At 43.3% G+C, this 27,882-nt stretch overlaps 2 protein-coding genes across 3 annotated transcripts; one reads left to right on the plus strand and one right to left on the minus strand.

Moving 5' to 3' along the window:
• Positions 1-125: 125 nt before the first annotated feature.
• Positions 126-13,984, minus strand: dars2 (aspartyl-tRNA synthetase 2, mitochondrial). 2 transcript variants are annotated; one of them, XM_029454074.1, is made up of 17 exons: positions 13,523-13,984; positions 12,224-12,323; positions 11,596-11,662; positions 11,308-11,352; positions 10,117-10,212; positions 9,909-10,032; positions 9,771-9,817; positions 9,469-9,575; positions 8,904-8,973; positions 8,100-8,279; positions 6,841-6,948; positions 6,681-6,743; positions 5,726-5,878; positions 5,329-5,547; positions 5,105-5,215; positions 4,930-5,005; positions 126-797 (listed from the first exon to the last, which is right to left on the minus strand). In XM_029454074.1, the coding sequence occupies exons 1-17, from the start codon at positions 13,698-13,700 to the stop codon at positions 604-606; spliced, it is 1,938 nt and encodes a 645-aa protein (XP_029309934.1). In that variant the 5' UTR covers positions 13,701-13,984; the 3' UTR covers positions 126-603. The 2 variants fall into 2 exon arrangements, with proteins under 2 accessions (XP_029309934.1, XP_029309933.1); XM_029454073.1 differs by having other exon boundaries at positions 11,308-11,409.
• Positions 13,985-17,351: 3,367 nt separating this feature from the next.
• cryz (crystallin, zeta (quinone reductase)) lies at positions 17,352-23,551 on the plus strand. Its single transcript, XM_029453405.1, has 9 exons — positions 17,352-17,413; positions 18,209-18,410; positions 19,018-19,170; positions 19,915-20,078; positions 20,560-20,611; positions 20,712-20,861; positions 20,980-21,081; positions 21,954-22,049; positions 23,036-23,551. Exons 1-9 carry the CDS (start codon positions 17,352-17,354, stop codon positions 23,195-23,197), a joined length of 1,143 nt encoding a protein of 380 aa, XP_029309265.1. The 3' UTR covers positions 23,198-23,551.
• Positions 23,552-27,882: the final 4,331 nt, after the last annotated feature.

Consider the following 27,882-nt stretch of genomic DNA (forward strand, 5'->3'; position numbering starts at 1 on the left):
AATAAAATATCAGAAAAAAAGTGAAAAATCTCCATCCCAGTTTCTCACAGTCAAAGGTGTCAGTCCAAAAAAACAAAAATATTTACTTTAATATGAGCTACAAAAGAAAAAAGCAGAAACACTCCATATTTAAGAGGCTGAAAACAGCATTTACTGACAATTTTGCATGAAAAATAACTTTTAATCGTTTTAAAATAATTGCTTATTTTTCTGTTGATCAACTAATCGATTAGTTTACTAATCGTTGCAGCTTTATCAGTGGGACTTGGTAAAACCTTCATCTCTGTTAAACCAGTCAATTTTCTAGGTTTCCATAATGTATGCCGGTGGCTGATTCAATTCCATGTTTTCTTCCATTTCAAAGTAACAGTACTGAGATGCAGCCAAAGCATCACCTCCTCCTAATTTTCTCTCTTCCTCTTATATCAGTCGACCAGCTGGCAGAGCTCTTTACAGAGTACAGTCTCTACACCACCTGCTAGTTGTCTGCTCATCTCTGTCTCCTTGTTCTTACGCTCTTTCCTCCGTTGAGTGGGTTACAAAGATCTGGCAGGGCATCACCCCGTCCTCCGATGTCACTTTATCTCTTCCTTCTTTACCTCCTCACTTCCCCTCCTCCCCTCCTCCTGCTTGCTCTGTGGGCCACTTGACAGAGATGTGGTAAGACTTCAGCTCCTCCTCAGAAACAAAGTCAGGGGCGCAGCTCATTAAGTCATGACCCCGGAATGACTTGGGGAAGGCAATAACGTCACGGATGCTGGGAGCCCCGACCATAATGGAGACCAGCCGGTCCAAGCCTAAAAAAAAGCATGGAGACGACTTAATTGTGACATAACCAATTTCACCTTTTAGCTAATGAATTGTGCATTTTTAGGAGTAGTATTAAATATTACAAATCTCATTTACTCTATGTAAATGCTAAATGTAGCAATTCCTCTTTAACCCTGATGTCAAATTATAATTTTCCATGATTCCCCTTGCATCTTTAACTAGCTGTAACTTCAGCCAATGTTAGCGAGAGTAACATCACTGTTGAAGTAATATTCAATCAACTATCGAGCTGCTCACAACTATTTGAAGATCAAAAACAGTATTTCTCTGTGGTTACCCAAGTCAACAGGAGCTAGCTAGCACGGTTCTTCACTATAATCCATCCATCCATCCATCGTCTACCGCTTATCCTGGATCGGGTCGCGGGGGCAGCAGCTCCAGTAAGGAACCCCAATCTTCCCTTCTCCGGGCCACATCCTCCAGCTCCGACTGGGGGATCCTGAGGCGTTCCCAGGCCAGTGAGGAGATATAATCTCTCCACCGAGTCCTGGGTCTTCCCCGGGGTCTCCTCCCAGCTGGACGTGCCTGGAACACCTCCCTAGGGAGGCGCCAAGGTGGCATCCTTACTAGATGCCCGAACCACCTCAACTGGCTCCTTTCAACGTAAAGGAGCAGCGGCTCTACTCCGAGTCTCTCACGGATGGCTGAGCTTCTCACCCTATCTCTAAGGGAGACGCCAGCCACCCGTCTGAGAAAACCCATTTCGGCCGCTTGTACCCGTGATCTCGTTCTTTCGGTCATGACCCAGCCTTCATGACCATAGGTGAGGGTAGGAACGAAGATCGACCGGTAGATTGAGAGCTTTGCCTTCTGGCTCAGCTCTCTTTTCGTCACAACGGTGCGGTAAAGTGACTGTAATACCGCCCCCGCTGCTCCGATTCTCCGGCCAATCTCTCGCTCCATTGTCCCCTCACTCGCGAACAAGACCCCGAGGTACTTGAACTCCTTCACTTGGGGTAATGGCTCATTCCCTACCCGGAGTAGGCAATCCACCGGTTTCCTGCTGAGAGCCATGGCCTCAGATTTGGAGGTGCTGATCCTCATCCCAACCGCTTCACACTCGGCTGCGAACCGATCCAGTGACTGTTGAAGGTCACAGACCGATGATGCCATAAGGACCACATCATCTGCAAAGAGCAGCGATGAGATCCTCAGGTCACCGAACTGCAACCCCTCTCCTCCACGACTACGCCTCGATATCCTATCCATGAAAATCACGAACAGGATTGGTGATAAAGCGCAGCCCTGGCGGAGGCCAACATTCACGGGAAACGAGTCCGACTTACTGCCGAGTATCCGGACACAACTCTCGCTTTGGGCGTACAGGGATTGGATGGCCCTCAAAAGTGACCCCCTCACCCCATACTCCCGCAGCACCTCCCACAGTATCACCCGGGGGACCCGGTCATACGCCTTCTCCAGATCCACAAAACACATGTAGACCGGATGGGCGTACTCCCAGGCCCCCTCCAGGATCCTTGCGAGAGTGAAGAGTTGGTCCGTTGTTCCACGACCAGGACGGAATCCGCATTGTTCCTCTTCAATCAGAGGTTCGACTACCGGCCGAACCCTCCTTTCCAGTACCTTGGAGTAGACTTTACCAGGGAGGCTGAGAAGTGTGATACCCCTGTAGTTGGCACACACTCTCTGGTCCCCCTTTTTAAATAAGGGAACCACCAACCTTGGTCTGCCAACCCCTAGGCACTGTCCCAGACTTCCACGCAATGTTGACGAGGCGTGTCAACCAAGACAGCCCCTCAACACCCAAAGCCTTCAGCATTTCTGGACGGATCTCATCAACCCCTGCGGCTTTGCCACTGTGGAGTTGTTTGACTACCTCAGTGACTTCCATCAGGGAAATTGATGATGATCCCCCATCAGCTTCCAGCTCTGCCTCAACCATAGAGGGCGTGTTAGTCGGATTCAGGAGTTCCTCAAAGTGCTCCTTCCACCGGCCGATAACCTTCTCAGTTGAAGTCAGCAGGGTCCCACCCTTGCTGTACACAGCTTGGATGGTTCCTCGCTTCCCCCTCCTGAGGTGCCGGATGGTTTTCCAGAAGCACCTTGGTGCCGATCGAAAGTCCTTCTCCATAGCTTCTCCGAACTTCTCCCACACCCGCTGCTTTGCCTCTGACACGGCAGAAGCTGCCGCCCTTCTAGTCCTTCGATACCCTGCAACTGTTTCCGGAGTCCTCCCGGATAACATAACCCGGAAGGACTCCTTCTTCAGTCGGACGGCTTCCCTGACCACCGGGGTCCACCACGGTGTTCGAGGGTTACCGCCCCTTGAGGCACCTAAGACCTTGAGACCACAGCTCATCACCGCAGCTTCAGCAATAGAGGTTTTGAACATCGCCCACTCAGGTTCAATGCCCCCAACCTCCACAGGGATGGCTGAAAAGCTCCGCCGGAGGTGTGAGTTAAAGATCCCCAGGACAGGGGCTTCCTCCAGACGTTCCCAGTTCACCCGCACTACCCGTTTGGGTTTACCAGGTCTGTCCAGAGTCTTCCCCCACCCCTTGATCCAACTCACCACCAGATGGTGATCAGTCGACAGCTCCGCCCCTCTCTTCACCCGAGTGTCCAAAACATGCGGCCTCAGGTCAGATGATACGATTACGAAATCGATCATTGACCTTTGGCCTAGGGTGCTCTGGTACCACGTGCACTTATGAGCATCCTTATGTTCGAACATGGTGTTTGTTATGGCCATTCCATGGCTAGCACAGAAGTCCAACAACAAACGACCGTTCGGGTTTAGATCAGGGAGGCCCTTCCTCCCAATCACGCCTCTCCAGGTGTCTCCATCGTTTCCCACGTGTGCGTTGAAGTCTCCCAGCAAGACTACGGAGTCCCCTACTGGAGCCCCCTGCAGGGCTCCATTCAGGGTCTCCAAGAAGGCCGAATACTCAGAACTGCGGTTTGGGGCATAGGCACAAACAACAGTCAGAGTTTTCCCCCCCATAACCCGAAGGCGTAGGGAGGCGACCCTCTCGTCCACCGGGATAAACTCCAACGTAGCGGCGCTCAGCCGGGGGCTAGTGAGTATCCCCACCCCGGCCCGACGCCTCACACCTTGGGCAACTCCGGAGAAGAATAGAGTCCAACCCCTATCCAGGAGTACGGTTCCAGAGCCAAGACTGTGCGTGGAGGTAAGCCCCACCAGATCCAACTGGTAGCGATCCACCTCCCGCACTAGTTCCGGCTCCTTCCCCCACAGAGAGGTGACGTTCCACGTCCCCAGAGCCAGCCTCTGCTGCCCGGGTCTGGTCCGTCGAGGTCCCTGACCATCACTGCCACCCATGTGACAGCGCACCCGACCCCAGCGGTTTTTCCCATGAGTGGTGGGCCCACAGGATGGATGGATGGGAGGCACCACGTAGCTTCTTCGGGCTGTGCCCGACCGGGCTCCGTGGCAAACCCGGCCACCAGGCGCTCGCTGTCGGGCCCTCCCTCTGGGCCTGGCTCCAGACGGGGGCCCCGGGCTTCCTCCGGGCAGGGTCTCTCCTTTCCTTTCCCTTTCTTTCATGAAGTCGTTTTTGAACCATTCTTAGTCTGGCCCCTCACCTGAGACCAATTTGCCTTGGGAGACCCTACCAGGAGCACTAGGCTCCAGACAACACAGCTCTCAGGTTCATAGGGACACACAAACCTCTCCCCACGATAAGGTGATGGTTCCCAGAGAGGAACTTCACTATAATGCTTTGTAATAATCCAAGCTCACAAGACAGCCTAGCCAGTACGCGCTAGGTAGGTAGCATGTGCAGACTCGTTAAGTAAAGCGTAAAAGTTAAAGAGCTTTAGTTATTGTGTCCGTGTACTGAATATTGACATATATATAATCCAATATAATCAGAATATCTTTAGCATTGTTGTTAAGCTAACAGGAGCTAACTGGCTAAATGTGGTAGCAGTTGTTGAGCTAGCTAAAGAGAGGCAGGGTTTATGTGGTGACAACACAACCAAAGAATAATGAAATATAATTTTATAATAATGAGTTTTAATCAATCAATTATTTCCAAAATAGTTTATTACTTTATACCTTTTGATCTCAGTTATTGCTAAAGCTTGCTGTGGTGAAATGCAGAGTTAACTCACCCAGAGCAATGCCTCCATGTGGTGGTGCTCCTGAGTCCAGAGCATCCAGCAGGTGAGAGAGAAGACTGGGGTCCTCCTGCAGCAGATGCATGTCAAGAACAGTCATCACCGGTAATTGGTTCAACGCAATTTCAAAAAGGTAGACTGAACACTGTCAAGATATACAATGACTGACCTTGAGGATACTCTTCAGGACATGAAGCTGCTCTGAGGCCTTGTGGATGCGCATGGAGCCTCCTCCAATCTCACAGCCGTTCAACACCAGGTCATAGTGCTGACCACGGACCTGAGAATGACAGAGTACATAAGCCTTGATGCATCCCACATGATGTGTGATTATTTCTAAACATCCAAAAATGAATTTAAATAGACACTAAGAATAAACAGATTAGTGACTACCTTGTGTGGCTCTGTGTAGAGTAAGTGTGTGTCCTCTGGCAGTGGAGCAGTAAATGGATGATGGGCTGACTCCAGCCGCTCTGGCTCCTCTTCTACTGGCAAAAAAAGAGGGAAGTCCACAACCCACAGGAAGCAGAAGGATGAGGGGTCGCGGACTGAAATGCCATGTGACTCCAGGAGCTCTGCACACTGCAGACGAAAATTACCCAGCAACGGGCGCTGGGAACAGAGTGGGGGTGTAGGAAGACAGGAGAGAGGAAGGGTAGGATGGAGAGACAAGAGAAGAGGAATGAACATATATTATCATTATTCAGTTGTACCTTTCCTGGATTTATTGTACAACTTTTCCCCTTCATCAACCTGAGCTAATGTAAGTTTGTGATCATGAGTCTCTTACCACAGTGTGGAGGGAAGCAGCTGCCAGCAGCAGCAGGTCTCCTGGTTTTGCTCCAGTCCTCTGCAGCAGCTCCTCTGTGGCTGAGACGGACAGCAGCTTCTTCAGGGGAGACTTCAAAGTCCCATCTGCTTTCACCAGCACCACGCTGAGTTCCTTCGGACATACACACATGAAGAAAAAAGACAAAACGAGAAAATACTGGGGTTGTAAACAATAATACTGAAAGAAATCTGGTGATCCATTTTCTAAGTCTGATCTAAATAGTTTTCTCTCCTGTGTGAAGGTGGTGAAGAGGTGAAACTATGTTTTGCCAGGATAATCTATACATGTCCCTTAAAAATGTTTTGCCAGTGCGAATTACAAGGTATGTATTGTGTTTCAGCAATTTATGTAACATAACCATCATGTCTTTCTTTTAGCTATACATGTATTTTAATCATATATGTACCTTGTGGTTAGAAAGCATGGAGAAATTCAATTTCCTCTGAAGTAATTAAAAAATTTAAGTCATAAACACAGGACAATTTGAAAATGGATTAGTTTTTCTCACTCTCCGTCAGGGCTTCCATACATACCACCTTCTTGTACATTATGATTATTTTTAGCCACACGAGCAGCATGGCTCTAAGGATGGCAATAGTGTCTGTTGGCCCACCGCTTTGGTCCAGACTGTAAGATCACAACAACTTTTGGATTGGCTACTACAGTGGACTGCAATACTTTTGTGTTTGTATACTCTTACACATAAAAACACACATTTCACAAACATTCCACATAGTTCACAAAGTCATGTCTCACTTTTCATTCGCTTTCATTTTTATCATCATTTGTTCGGTTACATGATTTTATTTCCTTGATCTATTCTCTCTTTTTTAACCATTAGAACAAAAACAATGAGAAACTGACATAACATGAAATGGTGGAGCTAAGAGAAAAAGAGGGGAAACAAACTTACCTGGCCAAACTGAGTCTTAGCCTTTTGTTTGAGTTCTTCCAAATCATTTCCAGTAAATAGTTTCTGTAGTCAAACACAAGTAACAGATTTTTGTTTTTCATTATTGTTGCATTGTACTTCACAGTGCATGTACAATATGCTCTGATGGATTTGTTCTTACCGCTCCACTGGGGACGCAGATGGCCTGAACAGAGCCTCCTGGTTGGCTGAGAGCTAATCTAAGGAATTTAATTTCCGTGGATAAGAAAACCTGACTGAGGTCGATCAGCTGGATAGACAGAAAGATAAAAAGAAAAAAGAAGGATTCAGACAGAGATGTGTGCTCAAAGGTTCAATGGGTCATTTCGAGCCAGCTACTCCAAAGAAATAGGGGGCAATATTTCACCTCTAAACTGGCTCCATACATTCTCTAATATTTATATTTTAGTTGTAGTAGTTTGGCATATTATTGTATTCCAATTTATTCTTTATATTGTGTATTGCATTTACTCCTGTGTAATGCCTGTCAGTCAGTCAGCAGGGCAATAATACCAAGATTCAAACAAACTGCTGAAACTCTGATCTCTGGTCAGAAAACTCTGCTGTCTGATAATCTTCAGGTGGAGCTGATCATCCGTGTTTACTGCACTAATGTTAACCGGGGCTGTAGTCTGTGTAACGTTACGTTAGTTTGTTTATTGGACTAAATCCAAAGTGGCAGAAACTAGAAAACGACCGGCATATTCCGGTGGCAGCGCAGTCAGGAGAGCAGCCTGCCGGGTGAGGAGAGAGGTCGGCAGAGCCGCCACTTGGGCTCAGCTCCAGCCCTGCAGTCACAGCTGCTGGACCGGTGTAACGGCAGCAACAGGGAGTCTGCAGTTCCCCAGTGCTGTGGCTGGGGGGGGGGTTTCGCCCTTCGCGAAAGAGCTGAGGAGAAACTGCGCAAAGCAAGCAGTCCAGGGGTGTCAAACTCAATCACAGAGAGGGCCAAAATGAAGGCATCGTTTCGGGGGTGAAGCTTGGAAACTGCAGCGCACACAGAGTCACACTTTGCCTCGAGTGTGTCGTTACACTGGAGGTCAATCAGCTCCATTTGGATGTTCACATGTGCTGTTTCCACATCAACTGCAAACGGATTGCTGAACAGCTGAACTGAATAGTTGTCAGCTTGTGGGTTTTTTCTAAACTATGGCTTATGACTCATGTCCTTTCACCGCGAATGAGCAAGATTGAGACTTTTGGCTGACTTTGTGTTTGTGAACTTAGTTTGTAATTATGAAAATGAGAAAACGAATCTCAAGTGGCATCAACAGAATATTCAAGTTAAATTAGTAAGAACAGTAATTACAGTCTTAAGCTTTATTCTTTTACTCCTGCAAAAGGATCAGTTCTGATATCCAGTCATCAACAAACAAGCAAAAAACATTTAAAACAACCCACCTTCATACAGAATCTGACATCAGGCTTGTCCACACCGTAGTCCCTCATGGCCTCTTCATATGTCATGGTTTGGAAAGGAACCTTGATGGGACCTTTCTCTTCAGGCCAGGAGTGATGCAACAGACCCTCCACCAGGGAAATGATGCCTGCCTGGTCCACAAAAGACATTTCTATGTCTACCTGGGAGAGATAACAAGAGAACACAGATCAGGGGAGAAAACAAAAGTCCAAGTCAACACCAGGAACAATTGTAAAGAGGAACTGGAACAAAAACAGGACAAATCAAAAAACATTCAGCACCTAGACCAAAAGAAGAATATATGTAGATGAGAGAGCTACATTTACTGTACTACTCAACCCAGCACCGGCTAACTAGTGCATATAAATGTGATGAATGAGGTGCAGTGTGTTTGCAATACTGGAGAATAAATATAAACTGATAAAATTACCTACAGCAAGTTAGTGCAGAATGTCAGGAAACGGGTCTAAATTCCCTTAATCTATTCCCACATGGTCCAGCAGTGAGGATTCCGGGTTTTCACAGGTTGCCTGTTTTTTTTCTTCTAGTAATGAACAAATGTTTACATAATTTGAAAAAACTGTCCTCCTATGTGCTCATATGGGGTGGAGGACTTGTTGGATTTTATAGATCGGAAAAGTTGCCTAGACTAGATTAGAATATTTCAGCTCCAATACCGATCACAAACAACATTAAAAAAAAGTACAGTATAGTCGCAAGATAAACATTTATTTTGCTGTGTGTGAGTGCATTATGTCCTTTTTCCTGTTCCGCCTACATCCTACCTGGGTGAACTCAGGCTGCCGGTCTGGTCTGGAGCCTTCATCTCGGTAGCACTTAGCCATCTGAAAGTACCTGTCACAGTGACAAAGATGGACAAACACTGTAGTCCATTACATCCCTCTTGCCTATCGGCTGTAGCGTGGAGCATCAGAGCAATGAAGCATTACACCTGACTCAGGTAGGGGTAACATGCAGCAGTTGCAGCACAAAGAAGGGAAAATACAAAGAGTGTTATATAGAGTATAATAATGTATACAGGTTCAACACCAACTACTTAAACTCCTTTGAATCAACAACAAAATAAATATATCTGAGGCGCCCCCCCCCCCCCATGTACCAGGGCTGAGTCCTTGGTAGCGGCCCAGGTTTCAGGTCATGCCCGTGGCCCTTTACGGCACGGAGTCCACCTCCTCTCCCCTCTACGGTCTATCTCTCCTGACTATCTAATACAATAATAAACTTAACCCTCGTGTTGTCCTCCCATTGGACTTGCAACTTTGGTCCTCTGGGGTCCGTTTGGAATTGTGTGATGAGTGATGTATACAGTATAACAGCGCCTGCACCCACCTGTCTATACCAGCCACCATGAGCAGCTGTTTAAACTGCTGTGGACTCTGGGGCAGAGAGTAGAACCGGCCCGGCTCTCTGGATGGAATCAGAAACTCTTTGGCTCCCTGAAACACAAAAGAAAGAACACAGTCTGGGCATCATACAAGTCTGAGCGGAGTACAGACTAGAGAAGCTATATTTTTCTCTAAATACTAATACAGCAACTCTGAGAGAAATTCTTAGATGTTTGTTAGCAAAGAACCGCTAAAGTGACTTTGATTCTGTGTGTCTGAAATCTTTAAATGATAAAACCTTCTTACCCCTGGTGTTCTTTTAAACAAGGTAGGAGTTTCCACGTCGACAAAACCTACAAATGAGAAAAAAGAGACTGTTATCTACCATGCTGTACTTCTGCAGGTCACAATAAGACTGATCAGTATGAATCTGGCTATCATTACCGTGCGCATTACAGAGGTATTCCCTCATCTTCATCACCAGCTGAGACCTCAATCTGAGGTTCCTCTGCATCTTAGAGGACCTCAGGTCCAGGTAGCGATACTTCATCCGCAAAGACTCAGATTTCTGAACAAAAACAAAATCATTCATGATAAATAAACAACGATAAACCGTATTACTCGCTTGAAAATGTACAAATGAGTTACTTACTTTGACAATGTCTTTAATTTCAAAAGGCAACGTCTTGCACACATTAAAAACCTCCACACTCTCAGCCAGGATTTCTATTTCACCTGTTGGCATCCCCTGTTGGTATGGACACAGCAGAATGACAAGATGGAGCACTCTGAATAACAAATGCTAACTACTAACGTTCAGAGCAAGTATCTCAAAATAACCAGAGATGCTTTACATTGCTGCAGATGGTCATTTGAAATGACATTATATTATAGCAATTCAATCATTAAACTGTTGATATGATTAAAAATGTTTACTGAAGAGATTGTTGGATATCTTCTCCCTGTGCACTCATATGTTCCAGCGGTTAGGATTTCAGCCTGGGTTTGACTCTCGGTATGAGAACAATACTTTTTCCTCCCGAGGATTAAGTGTCAGGTAGAGCGTTATATTGAATCTACAAACGTCTTCACGCCAACATCTGTCAGATTGAGCATTATGTTTTCTGCCAAAAGGTGTGCCATGTTTTACAGCAGCTTTTGTGGTACGTATTAAAAATGTCTAAATAAAAACTAATCAAACAAATAAATAAAGAATTAAAGTGACATACAACACACATTATACTTTCACAACTAAACCTTATTTCAGATTTAAATGAGAAACCTTAAAAAAACTATTAATTTAGTTATCAAAGACAAAAAGCTAAATAATTGTGATTTAACATGTTTTTTTCATTAAATTATAGCACAGTTGATGCATACATAAAAGGGAAATACATATAACAGTGTATTTTGCTTCATTTCTTTGATTGATTTGTTTTTATTTAGGCATTTCTAATCTTTTATTCCATTTTAAGAGTTGACCAATTATTGTTTCAGATGTTTCGACAAAGTATTAGCCAGTAAAGCACTGATGAGTTATGTGTGAATGACAGAGGAACAAGTTTCAACCCCCACCAGGACGACCTGTGTGCAGCTGCTCAGCAACCACTGACAGAGCTTAGTTCACATTGAATACAGGAGGATCAGAACAGAGTCAACGCTAAAAGAGAAATCTGCTCGACTACAGCATGACGTTCAACACAGCCGCTTTCTTTCCATTGTTTCAGCGATGATGAAGGCTTCATTCTCTCCTCTACCCCACTATACCGGTACAAAGCAAATAGTTGTTTGCTGCTATATTAATGTTCATAATCTCATATATAGAACCTTTGATGTTACACACCTTGTTCTCCTGCCCCGCTGGTCGTTGTGTGACTGTTCCTGTAACCTTGACGACAGACTCTGTTGTGAGATCACACAACAACGCTTTCAAATTACTCGCAGACTTAAAACACACAAGAAAAGAAAAAGGTTAAACTAAAGTATAACACAACTTTTAGGTTTACCATCAATCCAAACAAAGAGAACTGGAGTAGGAAACAGCTTTGCATTATTATTAATAGCTTTGTAATCTGTTGTAATAGCAATAACAGGCAATGTATTGAGCTATTTGAATTGTTTCCATCCTTACTTCTTTCTGAGGTATTAGAACTTGTGCCAGGCCACTGAAGTCTCGCAGGATAACAAACAGGTCCAGCCTGGTGGAAGCAGAAACATTGTTACAATTTTATTTTGTATGAGACCAAATGAGAAAAACAACAAACTCTGGGTAGTGATGGCACCTTGCTCCCCAAAAAGCAACTATCAGGCTGTAATATAAATATATTCACACAGTATAGAGTTGTGCGGTTAGGTAAGGAGAGGGAAGTCTGGAATTAAATGTGCGAGTGACTTACACTGCGTGTCATGAACAACGTGGACGCACCAACATTAGAATTCTAATCATTTTTATAAGAGGCTTCACTGACTGCTGAGGTGATAAAAATGAACATGACGTGTAAAGTTTACCGACGTCACAGGATTGATTCTGTCAGTCTGTCCATCACTCTAATACATAAATAAAATGTTGTGCAGACATTCATGGTCCCCAGAGGATGAATCCTCCTGACTGTGATGCTCTGCTGTGTCTGTGTTAACATGGCTGTTAAACTGTTACACCGCCCATTGCTGTTTGGAGGAGTCTGACAGAGCTTTAAATACTTCTTTTGGATCATTGTTAGTTCCATGTCAGTATGTAAAGCGCAGGAACAGAATATTACCTGCGGTATTGGACCCAGCCACACAGAGTGACTTTCTCTCCCACATGATGTGATGTCAGCTCTCCACAGGTGTGACTCCTGAACGACAGACTGATGGGACCTGCGAGAGAAAGTGAAGATCACAGCTGGACGATGACTGAACTGTTGTGATGATACGATCACATGATGTTATCTACGAAACATTTCCATTGTCCAGATGAATGATTCAAATACAATACTGGTTACAAATAACAAAGTTTAATTATTTCATGTGATTTTGCATTAGATCTGCGCGATATGAGAAACATATGTGATAACGTTGTGGAATTACACGGTAACGATACATATTGCCATAAATAAACAGATGTAACATTTAACTCAGTTCGGCTGCTTTTAGTATTCTGCTGTACTATACAACAAATGAAAGGGGTGTATTTCATAACATTACTGAGGAGGTCCTGATGTTGGGCGACCTGGCTCACTGGAATAGCTTACTGTGACACTTTAAGGAACAGAGCCATTGTTAATGTTATTAGTAACACCTGTGATTTTCATATAGAGGTCAAAATCTGACAAAATAGAAAGGTAAATAAATTTAAAAAAGCGAATGCAAACAGGAATATATCAACATATGCCACATTTTCTATTATTTTTTGGTACATGGTAATATTTGGTTATTTATCATGTCATTTATTTATTTATTTTTGATTTTGATGGCAACTTCCACTATTGCACTGCAATATAAAACACTCACAATAAGTTTATTGTCTTGAAATTACATTATTGGGATAATCGTGAATATTCTCACAAGTGACTTGAAACAGCGGTCTATAGCTCGCTGTCATGGTAGACAAGTGAGATATAAAAATGTAAGAAAGAATAGACTCACACATTATTGCTATTTCTTGTTTATCCCTTTTTAATTCAGGTGCACCTTATGATTTAAGATTACCTAATTTTAAAATAGTTTGATGTAAAAAGGATGTTCTCTAAAAAAAAGATGTGTCCCATATGTGATGCAATAAACATAGTTGCTTCTTAACCAAATGTAAAGTGATTAAAGTATGTTTAGTGACATTTTAGGAGTTTAAGCATATTTTGACGATTATCGGGATGATATCGTGAGTGGCAATTATTTTGATCAGGATGATTGTAACATGAAATGTTTATTTATCGTCCCATGCCTAAACTAAATAACTCTCCATATGTGCACATCCTGGACTCTAATGGGATACAATGTCCAATGGCTACAGTTCCTCAGTAAACTCTAACCCATTAATGAGTGACATGATCAAACAATCTCTTCCAGAGTAAAGTTACCTGTGGCTGGAGAAGCAGACCTGCAGAGTGTGTATGAGCAGCTCAGGTGTCTGTGTTGAGGTTTCCACAGCAGCAGGCGTCCTTGACTGGAGGTCGAGGCTGAGCTCTGGTACCAGACAGTGGGCGCTCTGAGAGCAGTGCACACTCTCTGCAGCACAGACCTGCTTTTTGTAGCCATGATGTCACAAAGTGAGGCACCAGGAAGAGCTAACTAACTGTCAGAGTCAAACATCCGTCCCTTCTCTGTGTTTGAATGAAGCACATTGGAGCTCTTCTTAAGAAAGACTGTTATAAAGACTTATAATGACACAGTTATTCAACATGAGAGTGCCAACACCGAGAAGCAGGCTTCAGTGACCGGGTCGGGCAGTCACTTCATCTGCTCCTGCTTCCGCATGTTCGGCTTTCACCCCTCTCTACTCGAGTGGATGGGCTTTTCTGTTGCCTTACGCATTAGCCCAATGATCTTCCATGTGTGTAGGACTCAATGATACGTAAACGGATGTGACGTCATCATATATTAAGACCAAAGCAGTCAATCTGCAAAATAATCGATTTAAATCGGCAATCAATTGTTTTTTTGAGACGCCCACTATGAAATGTTTCTATTGTCTTCGGTGCCAGTAACTATGTATAAATGGTGAATGGTGTCGTGCAGGGACCTGCAGGAATCATCATTTCATGGAAAATAGAGACGGGAGCTCCAAATGTTCGTTTTTTAAACTCCCCAGCCACGAAAAAGAGCCTTAGAGAGGAGCACTGTGGGCTCGCAGTGTGTCCACTAATGTTCTGCCAATTTCATAACAGCTGCTTTATCAGTGGTGGGAAGTAACTTCTCAAGTACTGCACTTTACTTTCATTTTGAGGCAAATATTGTACTTTTTACTCCACCACATTTATTACTAACTTTATTTGCTTTGAAAATTCTGATTAATAATACAAATCAACAACTAATTTAACTATTTATTAAATGTATTATTTTATCATAAGATACATTTTATTGAAGATATCCAGCAGTAAATGTAATATTTTTAAAAACTCAACAATAAATTGATGAACATTAATGCATCAATAACTATAATTCAATAAGATAACATATAATGAAATGGGCCCTTGTGCAGATGAGTACTATTACTTGTGTTACTATATTTTGAAGCTAATACTTTTGTACTTTTACTTAAGTACAAAAACATTTTAATGCAGGACTTTTACTTGTAAAAGAGTATTTCTACACTTTGGTATTATTACTTTTACTGAAGTAAGAGATCTGAGTACTTCGTCCACCTCTGATTATACAGAAAGCAATGGATGTACCTTCTGTGCCGCTACAAGGATCTAACTGTGAAAACCAAATGTCTCCCTCATATCTTTCACCAGAGACAGATACCGAGCCCACTGCCGATATACATATTTGTCTTTTCCACAGGGCTAACCTGGCGTATTTTCGTTTGCACATTTCATTTTATCACTTAATAACAAGGACATCCAATCTGGTGACCAGATTTTGGCCGATCGATGAAGGAGGAATTTGCTGTGTAGAACTTATTTTTCCTGCATATACCAAAGATCACAATCAACTACCAGCTAAAGAGCCAGAGACGTCACACAACATTGAATTCATGTGGAAAGAACAATTGGACTGATGGAAAACATGGTGCAATCCTTCACGGTGACTTTGCTCCCTTACCTCAAGTCACTCAAGAAAGAGGGTGAAAATGGGCACAAATAAAGTGCTGAAAATAGTTGGTGTTTGTGCAAAAAAATAATTTCAGGCTCTTCGTGCAGGCTGCACACCTTTCATGTTGCTTTCATTCCATGTGCACAGAACATCAGTGCAGGCTGGTTTACATTAACATAATTTAATGAAATGAATAGTAAAACCCATTTATCAGGTCTCAGATTAATTCACTTGGTTACAGTGAATTCACAGGTCTAAGTATCTGCAATGTAGTCCACTCACACCAATATTACAATTGTCAAATATATTCCAAACAGAGCCATTCTGAGTCATTAGTATATTAGCCCCACTTAGCATGATCAAATATTTAAAGATTTCCATAAGTAAATTTGATATGTACTAACAAGGAGTGTCGACCAGGTAAACTGGTGACTGTACTTGAGGACAATCCTTCAGGCCACAAAGCTTCAACTTCACATGACATGAATCAAAAAACGGCAATAAAACAATGCACATCATAAACACATCAGAGGCTTTGCACCTCCGCCTCCACTGTTTGCACCTCCAACAAAAGCAGACTTGATCACCGCCCCCAAACGCCTGTATGTGTGTGTGAAAGAATTTAGATATCTCATACATACATACATGGTTTAGATCAACTCCCACAATGATGTGAAATAAGTATTTTTCATGAAAGTAATTCAAAATACAAAAAACACAAACATTATAAAAATGAAATACCATAAATGGTTCTGCTCTAATCCTTACTCCAGGGAAACATAAAATAAGTTTTACATGTTAGTTTTCTCATCATGAGGTGTATGCTATAGGTTACAAAGCCCAAGAAAAAGGTTGTAAATGTTTTCTGTGGCTGGAGGAGCTTTATCAAGTCTGTGAAAATCACTTTTCACAAAATGTATAGAAAACCTTTGTAACCTGTTAAAGGGTGTGTTTGGGGAGTTTTCTTTTCTCCCAAGCAAGGATCTGCCCCTGAGGCAAATTTGTGATTTGTGAAATTGGGCTGTAAATTAAAATGGACTTGACTTGACTTGAGGTGCAGGCAGGGAGGGAGTTTATGTCAGTTTACCTGACCATTTTAAAATAATTGGTCTTTTGAGAGTGTCTCTGAGGAAGTGTAAATCATTGAAGCATCCCTTTAGGAATATTATGAAACTTTGAATTGTGTCTTTACTCCATTCTATTTGTTACTGTTTGTCCCTTTAAAAAAAGAATATTCTTTTTATAAAAAATAATAAAAACTTCCTATCACACTGTTTTTTGTGAAACACTTGAGTTGTATTAAATATATTTTCTTATTGTTATTCATCTTTTTTCAAAGCAGGCAGCTGCAGTGTACTTCGGTCCAGATGGTGGCGCTGATGTGGCGCATAACCGCTCTGTGAACCACAGAAGCCGAATATGTATTGAGTAGAAAACTGAACCCAGCAGGGCAGTGTGTGAAGTACGCTGTTTTAAAAAGCTCAATACAAGCTGCAGTAGAAAAAGTGGAAGAACGGGCAAACAAATGGGGATTTAAACTATCAATTGAAAAATCCCAAGTCACATGCTTCATTAAACGCTGTAAAGTAGTACCCATGACATGATATGGACAGGAACAGGTTAAGGTGGTTATATTTCTTCAAGTTCTGTGTGATGAAGGACAGGCTCTTATGAGAGCAATCTTGCATCGCTTATGTATATCTGCAGCAGACACCAACCTTCAAATATTTGATATTGAACAAGCTCAGGCTCGCCAAATTTGTAGTGGAGCATTTCAAACATCACCGGTAGGCTATCTGCAATGCAAGTAGAAATGGGGGAAATGCCACTACGAATTAGGCATATCGGACAAACCTGTAAGGACAGAGTAGACCTCACCCCACAAAGAACATCTTAGTGTTGGGAGCATAATGAGTCCACATTTCACAGTTTTGAGTGGATAGGTAAAGCTAAGGCACAAAATGTAGGTCTGTGTAATCTTAAACTAAACCCCACTGTTCCATCATCAACTATACCTCTGTGCAGATGCATTACGCCATCATTGGACACAAGTCTGCAGCTTCAATTGACAGAAAAACCTAAACTTGTACCAAAGGGAACAATAGCACACAACTATTGACCAACACAAAAATAAAATGTTCATCTTCACAGATGGTTCAAAAGAAGCAGAGACTGGGCGAACAGGTGCTGCGTTCTTCATCCCTCATTGTGAAGTAGCAGTAAACAAGAGGCCGTCAGACCACCTTTCAGTGTACAGCTGAATTACTCAGGATATGGTTAGCATTGCAGTGGGTGGAAGGAAATAATTGATCCAGTGTTGTTGTCAAGAGAGATGTCAAGCCTTAAGTCCGGGAAGTCGTCATGCAGGCAGGATAGTGTGTATGAAGTTTTGCATTTGCTTCTCAGATTATATTATAAGGGATTTGAAATCTCCTTCCTTTGGATTCCTGCTCATGTAGAGTGGAAGGAAATGAGAAGGTAGACACACCGGCTAATCCATCTCTAAAACAAACATACAAATATCGTTAATAAAGCAGAGGTTAGAACTATCATAAATTACTATATACGCAAAACTTGGCAAGAATACTGGGACGTAAGAAGACATCTTTGCAGCATTCAGAAACATGTAGGTGTAGGTGGAAGAAGGAGCAGGAGCACCAGGGGGAGAGATGGTCATTCCTTGTCTGAGAGTAGGACACACAGGACTAAATCAAACACTCCACAGAAGAAACAAGCTCCCCACTGGACTATGCACACTGTAACACACAGGAAACTGTCAAACATGTACTAATAGACGGCAACAGGTATGACCAAGAAAGAAGGGGATTAGAGGAAAGAAATCAGAGAACGTATACAATCTTCTAAGTAATTTCTTAAAAACAGTATGAATAATAGAGAGAATTTAGTTGTTTTCTTTCTGGCATTCTGCTGCTCCACACTCCGGTCCAGTAGGTGGCGGTAATGCAGCAAATCGTTGGCTGCTAACCACCAATAAACCTCCAAAAAAGAAGAAGAAGAAGAAGAACTTCTGGGCTCGGAAGTGTTGAGGAGTGGGACGTCCGTCTTCGAGTTTTTTCACCCGTCAGTGTGCGTGTGTGCGTGTGTGTGTGCTGCAGGCTGATGAGAGCCATCAGAGTGAAGGAGTTTGGAGCTCCGTCAGTGCTCAGGCTGTGCTCCGATGTGTCTGTCCCTCAGCCCGGACACAGACAGGTGAGGCACACTGGAGCTGTTCACAGGTGGAGGTTCAGCCGCAGTAAAAACAACTGCTGCAGCATGTGTGTGTGTGTGTGTGTAAGAGAGACGCAACAGGGAAGCTGCTGGTCGCTTTTAAACCACAGTGGTTTCGAGTTTAATTAAACATTAATAACATAAGCTGTCGCTTGTCTGTATGCAAACACAGTTTAACTTTACTGGTTTATTTTCCTGGTGTCAGTCTGATGGTTACATTCAGTAGGTTGCACCAGACCTCACCTTTCAACACACCTTTCTACGGAAATTGTAAGAATTCACTTTAAGTTACAGTCAGTAATGTACATTTGTACTTTGACCATAACATGGCAATAAATCCAACAGAGTGCATGTTATGAATACGAGTAATAAATACAAGATATTATTTATAAGGATTTAAAAATGTACTGGGGAAATATAAAGAAGCATATAATGTATGTTGTGCTGGGTCTGGCTGTTGGTATATTTAATAATCTCTCATATCCTCATGAAACCTTTGCATATATATTTATGTGTAACATGTATTGCATAATGGTTTTCAACAGTTGTGTCTTACTTCCAGCTCTTCCACAATGTCCCTCTGCTGTAGGTGTTGATTCGTGTCCACGCCTGTGGAGTGAACCCTGTGGAAACTTACATCCGGGCCGGGACATACGCCCGCAAGCCCCCACTGCCCTACACCCCGGGCACAGATGTAGCTGGAGTGGTGGAAAGTGTTGGAGAAGGAGTCACTGCAGTAAAGGTCTGTGTAAAAATGATAGGCTAACTTCAGGATAGTCTAAAATATTGGTAGCTTGAGGTGGCTTTACCTTCCAGTTCTTCCCTGACTGGAGAGACCTCATGGATGACAAACGAGTGTAAATAATATACTCTCATCACTTGTTGGTGTTGGCTGCTGGAGAAAAGTAATGCCTGCAGACAAATGTTTGATCCCATCTGGCTCTGCTTCAGTTCCGATAGTGTGTCCAATATTGAGACATCACAGATGGGAATTAGTGAGACTACTGTTACAGCTCTGCGTGTTCTGGAATCACCACTAGCTTATGGAGCTAATACTCGCTAGGGCTGCAGATGATTTTCTATATTAATCGTTTGGTCTATAAAATGTCAGAAAAATAGTGAAAAAAGGTCCATCTCAGTTTCTCAAAGTCCACGGTGATGCCAAATCCCAAAGATATTCACTTTAATACGATATAAAACAGGAACTCTCCATATTTGAGAGCCTGCATTTTCTGGCATTTATTTTGGGCAAAAAGTATTTAAATTGTGGCTAACCTTTTCTGTTAGCTTCCCGATAATCAGGGAATCGTACTGTTACGTTGAATCTTGAAGAAGATATCTGTGTTGAGGAGGGGGTGCTTGTTCTGGGGAAACAAACCAAACACTCTCTCCATGGAGGAAACAAGTGAGAGCAGAAGGGATTTGTTTCTGACAGAATTCTTCTACAGTAAACTTCCACGTGTAAATACTTGTCTGTGTTCTGCAGGCAGGAGACCGTGTGTTCACCACAGCCACAGAGTCTGGAGGTTATGCAGAGTACACAGTAGCAGCTGCTGAGTGTGTCTACAAACTGCCCGAAGCTTTACACTTCACCCAGGGTGCAGCCATGGGGATCCCGTACTTCACCGCCTACAGAGCTCTGGTTCACAAGTCAGAACCTCATTTCATATCTCTGTTCTTCACTGTGAAATACCGTCATATGTGCACATTATTTACACATTATCAGAATTAATCTTCAACTACATCTTTTCTACACATCTCCAGGTTTTACCCATTAGATTTATTTTCTTCTGTATATTCAAATATTTAATTAGAAATGTAATTTTACAGAATGACAAACATCTGCAGGCTCTGAAATTCTGACGACATTTCACAAGCTCATAATGTTTTCGACCCCGTCTTCAAAGCACATGACAACCATGTTATGTAAGCAATAATGTAAACGTAGGGTCACACTAATGTTCCACCAACATATATAAAGTTACCAACTTCAGCTTTAAGAAATGGACTAAAGCATTCTTGGTTTCAACCTTTCCATGGGATGTGTTTCAAATAAGGAAAAACTAGAACAACTTCACCAAATCACTTAGATGTTAGAACTTAAATGTCTTTTAACGGATGTGTGTTGCAGAGCACACTGCAAAGCTGGAGAGACGGTCCTCATCCATGGAGCCAGTGGAGGGGTACACTTTCTCTCTCTTGGTCTTTGTTTCTAATTACATTAGAACATTTCGAATGGTTTCCACAACCACATTGCCTATGTGTGCATTTATATATGTGCAGGTTGGTGTGGCAGCGTGCCAGTTGTCCCGTGCTCTGGGTCTCAGGGTGTTGGGGACAGCAGGGACACCGGAGGGGATGAAGCTGGCTCTCAACAGCGGAGCTCACCTGGCCTTCAATCACAGAGAAGAGGGCTACACAGACAAGATCATGGTATACACACATGTGCACACACACACACACACACACACACACCTGGCAGGACCGCCAGAAAGACAGGAACTAGTCATGAATGAAGTTCACCAAGCATTTTAACGTTTAATAATTCCAGGAAGCCACAGAGGGCAGAGGCATAGATGTGATCGTAGAGATGCTGTCAAATGTCAACCTCAGTAAAGACCTCCAGATGTTGACCTTTGGAGGACGTGTCACGGTGAGTCGGACCACAGTCCAGAGGCCGGACTCACTCAGGATCTTCAATGGCACCAAAAGTTCATCTTAACATCTTTTCACAAAGCTGCTGAGAGATGCTAAGAGAACATAAATAGTATAATATAAATATAGATTTTATGACTTGCGTTACAAGTTTCATTTCATTTCATACACAGTACACAGTTAAATATTGACTTGTTGAGTATGATGTATCTGCCATCAAGCATCAGCTTGTAATATTATTTTTCAGCAGACAAAACAAATCATCAGACTTTGATCATTTTACACTGGATTTACTGGATAATCCACCGATGGCCATAAAATCTCCTTTATTTGTGTATTTATTTATTTAATTGTTATAGTTTGTGATTATATAATGTGCACTTAACTGTCAAACAGATGTTGCGCTGCTGAGATCATCAGCACTGCAAACCGTATTTCCCGAGTTGTGCAAACTGTCCGGTGTTTTGATGCATTGGTGGGCCGATCGAATCCTTATTAAATGGTTGTCATCAAAATATGGATACAGTTTGTTATCATTACATATTTACAAAACATTGAGGCACATTGTGACTATCAGGAGTCCTCTGCTCTTCCTCTGTCTTCTCTCATGCTGAGCAGCTACAATAAGCAATAAAATGCTTTTTGAATTACTCTTAGACCAAACAGTCCTAAAGTTAGGACCCTTATAACTTTGAGTTTCTCCTAACTCCACCAGTCAGGAGCTACTTTTATCCTGAGGATGGTTTGTGATTACAGCTCTGTAGTACAGCCCAGCATCACAGCTAGGCTGTACTCCCCAGCTTTGTATCCCAGTGGAGTTTGTTTCTGTTTATCTCTATATCCACCATCTCTCTTTCAATTTTATTTTAGATCATTGGCTGCAGAGGCTCTGTAGAGATCAACCCCAGAGACACCATGGCTAAAGAGAGCAGCATCATGGGAGTGGCTCTCTTCTTCGCTACACCGGTACATAGCAGTGACATCACACAAGCCATGTTTTAAGCCTCGTCTCCACTGCATGCTGCGGCTCGACTCGCTTGGAACCGCTCTTTTTTCCTTCCTTTTCATTATCAGTGGTCCGCAGTGTTTTTACTCAAGTCAAAAGTTTTAGTACCTTTTAGTATCTTCTCACCTGGATTGAAACATATAATGAGGTAATACTGACAAAAGTACCAGGAACCATTTTCATTTCATTTCATGTAATTATTTAAAAGGATAACACACATTAATCAACATTCCTGTAAAGTTTTCAGTGTTAGCCAGCTGGCTCATTTTCAACTGCAGTCCTTTGGCGAGATGTTTGAAACCAGTTAGGTTTGAATTTACAGACATAAGAAAACAATACTTCATAAAAATAGCAACACAATACGCCTTCTAAAGACACAAGCCATGCAGAGCAACACAAAGCAGCAAACATTAGTACAGTGATATATCAACAATATGCAATATGCAGCACATTTATCTATGCAAGCAACACTAAGCAATAAAACACAGCCAATCAATAAGGATTATAAACATCTGTCGACACTTGCAGACATTCAGAGCAGCAATAGGACTTGAATAAAATACAGCAATCATGATAGAAATTGAGATCAAAAATGTTAAAAGATGCAGTTACAAGTTAGTAAAAATATGATATGACACAACAAACACATAAGACATGCAGCACAGAGTTGACATACACAACTATAGAAGATCATACCGACAAGACATGGAACAGCTTAGCTACCAGAGTCGATCCATAACCTTTCTCAATGGAAAACCAAAACTGAACGGTTCCAGTTGAGTAGATGCAGTGTTGTTGATAGTTCTACACACACTTTGACCATTTATTGAAACACAGCCGTGTGCGACTGAGCAAAAAGCTGGAGCCAAGAGAAATAAATCCTGATCCAATGTTCCGGTTAGTTAAACTAAATGAAAGATGTCTTCCCTCCCTGCTGCTCTCTCAGGAGGAGAACAAGGAGTGTGCAGCGCTGCTCTATGCAGGGCTGGAAGCTGGTTGGCTGCGTCCAGTCGTCGGCTCCCAGTATCCTCTTGACAAAGCCGCCCAGGCCCACCATGACATCATCGAGTGTCCCGGGGCTGCTGGGAAGACAGTCCTGACCATGTGATGATGTGATCATATCACAGGTCAAAGGTCACCATGTGGGGTTTTTGGCTGTTCATAAAGGACATACGATAGTAAATATGGTTACATTAAGCTTTAAATAACCTTTGACATTTGTAGGTTTTTTTACTAGAATATTAATGTGCCTATTTATCATCACTGCCAACCTTATTGTCATTATTAATTAATGATGATAACATGAGTCATGAACTATTAGTATCTACATTTCATCATAAATTTGACTAAATCGTATTAACAATGAGGTTTTAAAGACTCTTGAGAAGATGGGGACTATGTATACGTGCTATATTAAATTGTAAGACAAATTGTGAATGAAAATAAAATAAATGAATAAAAATACTTTTTTTTGTGACCATCTGAATAAACAGTTTTGAAGTTTAGGGAAAAGGAAATAATAGGAAGGAGTAAAGTTAAAGACTCAATTCTGACAAACACGACGTTCTCAGGTGACAGCCGGCTCTACTCAGCATGCTCCGAGAGGGCCAGGTAACTTAAGATAGAAACACACATGCACAGTGTGCTCCAGCATTGCAGCAAGCAGGAAATGATGGAGCTCCGAGCTGAAGGAGACAGTCCCACAGTGCTACAGATCATTCTTCTGGATTAATATGTCAGTGGAGTGTATTATGTCATCAGCGGGGGCGGACCTTTGGCTTCTGTTCAGTAGGTAAGCACATATTTAATGGGTTTTTCAATGATCTTGCACTCTGATCATTAGTTCAGGTGTGTTTTGATATGATATTGTAGAAAAATGTTGAGTGCTCTCTTTGGTGTATGAGTTGAATTTTAATCAGCTATGGATATATTTGCTCCTCTGTTAAATGATTTGAACTGTCTAGTCAGATAAAATAAACAAGTTTAAATCTAATGCCACATAGAGAAATGTGACATGTCTACAACACTGTTTGGCCCACACAGTAATGGGACACTAAAGTGCTTCATGCTGCCAGGCTAAGTTGGCAACTGCATCCATCTGTTTGTCTGCCTGCCCAATACATGATGTGTTGTTGCCTAAACTTAAAACTTAAACATAATAATAATTTGTTTTAATTTACTACGTTAAGCATGTGTTTAATACCACAGCCGTTAGGTTTTACTTTGTACAGTTGGCCCATTATTCCTCGTCTGAACTTTTCGAATGGTAATAATAACTGATAACAGCCATTTAATGTGCTGATAAAAAAACAGGTGAAAATGATGACAAAGAGGTGCACTCTAAAGAGATGCAAAACCACCACATTTGATTAAATTCATTTTTGAGCAAAATTATTGCTTAAAATATGAATATGAATATTAATTACTAGCTGTATTGCACTGTATGTGTTGCTTTGTAGCAATTATTACCACAAACACTTCTTGTCATTCAAGATGAAATTGATCAAAGTCTGTCAGCATACAACACCATCATACTCTGTTCTCTGTTGATCCACTCTGGTTTATAGATTTTATGGAAACATTACTGTTGTGCAGCAATATATATAATATAAATATATATATATATATATATATATATATATATATATATATATATATATATATATATATACAATATATACTCATATGTGTTCATCAGAGGACAGCTCACTCCAGGAAAGTCCATTAGGAAAAGAGGTTTAGCAGAAACATGATAGGCCTCATTCTGCTACAATGTCTGGCTGTTATCCATCAGTCAGCCTCCTCTGGGGACAAACTCCATCTCCATTGTGATACCACACAAACACACACACACACACACACACACACACACACACACACACACAAACACACACAGCAGTTAATTGCCGACACAATTATCCCTTTTTGTTTGCCTAGCAACTCAGAACAAACAACAACGAGAGGTTCACAAACTTTGGTCCAAGGACACGGTGAGGTCTCTGATGGAGCCTGAGCAGTGGGAAGAAGAGTTAAAGTCAGTTTGTTTTAATCTTTACAAACTAAATGTACATGTCCAAATAACAGACATCACAATCTGTTTCAAATGTTTTTATTGTGAAGCATCATTTTCTAACATAACAAAACATGGTATTGCCTATGCTTCTGTTACATAAACACAAACATAATGACAAGAAGAGCACTCTTTAAAAAACAAAAACATATATTTAAATATCTAAAATTGTTTAAAAAATTTAAATCCATGCATCCATCCATCCATCCATCCATCGTCTACCGCTTATCCGGGATCGGGTCGCGGGGGCAGCAGCTCCAGTAAGGAACCCCAATCTTCCCTTCTCCGGGCCACATCCTCCAGCTCCGACTGGGGGATCCTGAGGCGTTCCCAGGCCAGTGAGGAGATATAATCTCTCCACCGAGTCCTGGGTCTTCCCCAGGGTCTCCTCCCAGCTGGACGTGCCTGGAACACCTCAGGTGGCATCCTTACTAGATGCCCGAACCACCTCAACTGTCTCCTTTCAACGTAAAGGAGCAGCGGCTCTACTCCGAGTCTCTCACGGATGGCTGAGCTTCTCACCCTATCTCTAAAGGAGACGCCAGCCACCCGTCTGAGAAAACCCATTTTGGCCGCTTGTACCCGTGATCTCATTCTTTGATGACCCAGCCTTCATGACCATAGGTGAGGGTAGGAACGAAGATCGACCGGTATATTGAGAGCTTTGCCTTCTGGCTCAGCTCTCTTTTCGTCACAACGGTGCGGTAAAGTGACTGTAATACCGCCCCCGCTGCTCCGATTCTCCGGCCAATCTCTCGCTCCATCGTCCCCTCACTCGCGAACAAGACCCCGAGGTACTTGAACTCCTTCACTTGGGGTAATGGCTCATTCCCTACCCGGAGTAGGCAATCCACCGGTTTCCTGCTGAGAGCCATGGCCTCAGATTTTGAGGTGCTGATTCTCATCCCAACCGTTTCACACTCGGCTGAGAACCGATCCAGTGACTGTTGAAGGTCACAGACCGATGATGCCATAAGGACCACATCATCTGCAAAGAGCAGCGATGAGATCCTCAGGTCACCAAACTGCAACTCCTCTCCTCCACGACTACGCCTCGATATCCTATCCATGAAAATCACGAACAGGATTGGTGATAAAGCGCAGCCCTGGCGGAGGCCAACATTCACTGGAAACGAGTCCGACTTACTGCCGAGTATCCGGACACAGCTCTCGCTTTGGGCGTACAGGGATTGGATGGCCCTCAAAAGTGACCCCCTCACCCCATACTCCCGCACCACTCCCTTTTAAAATAGGGGAACCACCACCCCGGTCTGCCAACCCCTAGGCACTGTCCCAGACTTCCACGCAATGTTGACGAGGCGTGTCAACCAAGACAGCCCCTCAACACCCAAAGCCTTCAGAATTTCTGGACGGATCTCATCAACCCCTGCGGCTTTGCCACTGTGCAGTTGTTTGACTACCTCAGTGACTTCCATCAGGGAAATTGACGATGATCCCCCATCAGCTTCCAGCTCTCTACGATAGAGGGCGTGTTAGTCGGATTCAGGAGTTCCTCAAAGTGCTCCTTCCACCGGCCGATAACCTTCTCAGTCGAAGTCAGCAGGGTCCCACCTTTGCTGTACACTGCTTGGATGGTTCCTCGCTTCCCCCTCCTGAGGTGCCAGATGGTTTTCCAGAAGCACCTTGGTGCCGACCGAAAGTCCTTCTCCATAGCTTCTCCGAACTTCTCCCACACCCGCTGCTTTGCCTCTGACACGGCAGAGGCTGCCGCCCTTCTAGTCCTTCGGAACCCTGCAACTGTTTCCGGAGTCTTCCCGGATAACATAACCCGGAAGGACTCCTTCTTCAGTCGGATGGCTTCCCTGACCACGGTGTTCGAAGGTTACTGCCCCTTGAGGCACCTAAGACCTTGAGACCACAGCTCATCACCGCAGCTTCAGCAATAGAGGTTTTAAACATCGTCCACTCAGGTTCAATGCCCCCAACCTCCACAGGGATGTCTGAAAAGCTCCGCCGGATGTGTGAGTTAAAGATCCCCAGGACAGGGGCTTCCTCCAGACGTTCCCAGTTCACCCGCACTACCCGTTTGGGTTTACCAGGTCTGTCCAGAGTCTTCCCCCACCCCTTGATCCAACTCACCACCAGATGGTGATCAGTCGACAGCTCCACCCCTCTCTTCACCCGAGTGTCCAAAACATGTGGCCTCAGATCAGATGATACGATTACAAAATCGATCATTGACCTTTGGCCTAGGGTGCTCTGGTACCACGTGCACTTATGAGCATCCTTATGTTCGAACATGGTGTTTGTTATGGCCATTCCATGACTAGCACAGAAGTCCAACAACAAACGACCGTTCGGGTTTAGATCCGGGAGGCCCTTCCTCCCAATCACGCCTCTCCAGGTGTCTCCATTGTTTCCCACGTGTGTGTTGAAGTCTCCCAGCAAGACTACGGAGTCCCCTACTGGAGCCCCCTGCGGTTTGGGGCATAGGCACAAACAACAGTCAGAGTTTTCCCCCCCATAACCCGAAGGCGTAGGGAGGCGACCCTCTCGTCCACCGGGGTAAACTCCAACGTAGCGGCGCTCAGCCGGGGGCTAGTGAGTATCCCCACCCTGGCCCGACGCCTCACACCTTGGGCAACTCCGGAGAAGAATAGAGTCCAGGAGTACGGTTCCAGAGCCAAGACTGTGCGTAGAGGTAAGCCCCACCAGATCCAACTGGTAGCGATCCACCTGCCGCACTAGTTCCGGCTCCTTCC

Source organism: Cottoperca gobio, chromosome 17 (genome assembly GCF_900634415.1).
Source record: "Cottoperca gobio chromosome 17, fCotGob3.1, whole genome shotgun sequence".
In the NCBI taxonomy this organism is placed as follows: domain Eukaryota; kingdom Metazoa; phylum Chordata; class Actinopteri; order Perciformes; family Bovichtidae; genus Cottoperca; species Cottoperca gobio.